Raw genomic sequence first — 3376 nt, 5'->3', positions numbered from 1 at the left:
AATCCATTCCAGATTAACACTATTGAACAACTCTGTTGGGATTCTGCCACTTAAATGGTTATTATTCAGAATAAGATTTTTCAGTTTCTTGCACTTTCCCAACTCTACCGGTATATTCCCTTCCAAGCTGTTGTACCAGGAAATCAGTTGCTCTAGATTCTCAAGATTCCCGAGTTCTGCTGGTATTGTGCCATTAATGTAATTTATGCTGAAATCAATTGTCTTTAGTTGTGAACATCGAGATAATTGAGATGGAATTGATCCAAAAAGTGAATTATCTGGTGCTCTCAGCTCTTCAAGCGAAATAGCTCCCGGACATATATCTGGTGGGATGATCCCAGACAGCATATTGGAGCTAAAATCAACGACTCGAAGTTTTTTACAGAATGAAATAGATGCAGGAAATGCTCCAGAGATCCTGTTACTTTGAAGTTGCAAGGTCTCTAAAGATCCTAAGTTTCGCAGGATCATGTCAGGGAAAGGACCTGTTAAATTATTGATGGACAAATCAAGAAGTTGAAGCAAATTACAAGATGAGAATGAGGCCGGTATTGATCCAGTAAGGTTGTTATTAGACAGCTTAAGTTCCGACAGTGAGGTGCACGCATTTCCCAGTTCAGTCGGGATCCAACCAGTGAGATGATTCTTAGAAAGATCTAATCTTTGTAAGCTCGTAAGTTCACCAAAAGAAGGCGGGATTTCCCCATTGAGTGAATTCTCTTGTAAAATTAACTCTTCGAGTTTTGTGCAGTTTGAAAAGGAAGGAGGAAGAGAACCAATCATTTGGTTACCAGACCAGTCTAGATGCAACAAGGAATTGCAGGATTCAATTTTCAAGTATGATATTGAACCTGAAATATTGTTGTAAGACAGATCAAGATATTGCAAATTATCAATATGCAACATAAGATTTTCAGGTAGAAAACCTGTAATATTATTGAAAGCAAAATTCACATAAACAAGATTTGGGCACTTTGCGAAAAAACTTTCGGGAAGATGACCGACAAGCCCGGAAAAGGAAAGTTCAAGTTGCTTCAATCCATAAGGGAGCTGGATCAAAGATGTAGTAGAATTTATAGCAAACGAATTTGCAGACAAATTGAGGGCAGTTAACATATCTAACGAAGAAAAGGGCGAAAAGGAGACTTGGCCAACAAGATTAGACTGAGCAAGATCAAGAGCAGTCACTCTTCCAAGAGTGCATGTAATTCCATACCAATTACAGGGATCTTTCTTTGGCTGCCAGTCTGACAAAACTCCACTGGGATCATTCTGAATCATCTTCTTGAAGGAGAGAAGAGCCTCGGCATCCGTTTTTATGGACGAAAATCCGCCTTGTTCGGCTCCCATAACTAAAGAAAACACTATGTACATTGTAGTTAGAGCAACAATTTTCATTGTAGTGAACTCCATTGAATATACTCGAAAGATCAACAACTCTTAATTTGTGAGTATATAAAATGAACAAGGCAGCATTGAGTGCACTTGTGTATGTGGGAGAGAGAAATAAAGAAAGGCAGAAAGAGAGTGCTTACCATGATGAGAATTTCTTTGTGCAAAGCAGGGGAGTGTGTGCTTTACAGAAAGTCTATTCTCTGGAAAAGAAGGGATTGAACAGTAAAATCCACCTCCTATTTGACAATCATTAAAGAATTTTTTTTTCTAAAATCCATTTTCCACCACACGTTCTTACAATAAAATATTTTTGCACATAAATTTAAAACATTTTCTACTTTTTAATCACACATTCTCCAAATAATCATTATTTCAAAACCCAATCAAACAGGGCTGAATCAAGATTATAGTAATTTTTGTTGAGTGATGTCTAATACTATGTACTCAAATTCGAACACTACTATCTGACTACAGTTTGTTGAATCTTGAAGTTCGAATGATCAATCTCGATCATATGCTGCTTCTAATCATTTGGATGAAGTTTGACAAACTAGTGTACCGTTGGCATAGCAGTACAGTATTATGGATTAGACAAATGGTCAAAGGGGGAATCAGAGGACGAATAAAGTATAAGATATATGGGTGCCTTTAAGAAAAAATTTCAACTTCGTTTGATCCCATGCTCATTTTCTGTCGGGAAAGCGTGAGAATGTTTCTCATGTCAGTCAGAATACTAAAATTGGGGAGGTATATAAATACTTGGCTATTGTTAGGTACAAACTCAACTTTAGTATTAAAATACTTGTATAACATTAAATGTTGATTAGTCTAATACTGATTTTTTTTTTTTTTTAATCTGTCGCGAAAGAGGGTTTTTGATGGTATTTGCAATTTATTGTTTTTAATATAATTCTTAATAAGCTATATGATTTCATTTTAGATACCTTTTATTAAGTTTTATTCATATTTCACTAGGTATTTTTTTTTTATGCTAGGGTTTTTGTTCGTCGGGAAATTTCAAAATCAAACGATTTATGGAAAGGGTGGCAGTGGTTAGTGATGGCAAAAAAATATGTCCCATCCCGAAAGGGTTGGCAAGGCGAGGCAACACGGGGCGCCCCATCGTGGGGCATGGGGTGGGGTGAGGATACCCCGCTCTATGAAAGGAAAAAAAAAAGATTAAAAATAATTTTATTTCTAGATAATTCACCCGTTAAAAATTCATTTTGAATTTGTATTTTATTCTCTAATAATAACAGAACTCGAAATTTTGAAAATGTAAAAATAAATAAAAATTAAAAAAAATTCAACTAAAGGGGCAAAAAGTTGCCCCGCCCTGTCTAAGGCTGGGTGGGGCGAGGTTTGGGTGAGACGGGACTGGGTGAGGGCGCCCTGCCCCGTTGCCATCCCTAGAGGTGGTTATATTATCAACATAATTTTATTTTATTATACTATTTTTTAATTGCACAAAAAGCCCTCACTCTTTTCTTATTTTCGCTTATTTACCTACCTTTTTCGTTGCATTCTCAATCTTTCAAATTCCGTGATCATGGTTTATCAGCCTCAAGTTTGTGGCCATTTTGATGTGATAGCTTGCAAAAATAACTTTGTCAAATTAGTAAGTGTGGGCATGTATGCTTGAGCATAACGCGATGCCAAGATTAGATTTTGATTTGGCTTCATGGGCCACTAACAGTATATGAGCATGGGAAGGCTTGAGTACGGCATGTTGTGCATGCCTAGATAATAAGTCGGGGCTGAGCACGACATGCAAGCATAAGGAGATGCTAACCACAGGCAAGGGGGCCGAGCATGACCAAATTATTGTTGATCCTTTTTTATTTCTTATAAGGTTTAGAAATTTATGGCGAGGTAGAGGCCAAGATACAATATTTGTGATTGAGGATAGAACTTGATAGAAGTATGTGAAGGGTTGGGATCCCAATCTTTGTGGTAACTAAGGCAGTGGCCTGATCATATT

At 37.0% G+C, this 3376-nt stretch overlaps 1 protein-coding gene across 1 annotated transcript; it reads right to left on the bottom strand.

Moving 5' to 3' along the window:
* Positions 1–6: 6 nt before the first annotated feature.
* Positions 7–1544, bottom strand: LOC111405933 (serine/threonine-protein kinase BRI1-like 2; the record flags this gene model as incomplete). Its single annotated transcript, XM_023035050.1, has 1 exon — positions 7–1544. A coding segment is annotated over exon 1 (1407 nt), but the record flags the coding sequence as incomplete, so codon positions are not given.
* Between the last annotated feature and the right edge of the window lie 1832 nt (positions 1545–3376).

This window comes from Olea europaea, chromosome 12 (genome assembly GCF_002742605.1).
Source record: "Olea europaea var. sylvestris chromosome 12, O_europaea_v1, whole genome shotgun sequence".
Classification (NCBI taxonomy): Eukaryota; Viridiplantae; Streptophyta; class Magnoliopsida; order Lamiales; family Oleaceae; genus Olea; species Olea europaea.
The sequence above is the reverse complement of the archived record's forward strand: the minus strand, read 5'-3'. Positions and strand labels throughout refer to the sequence as shown.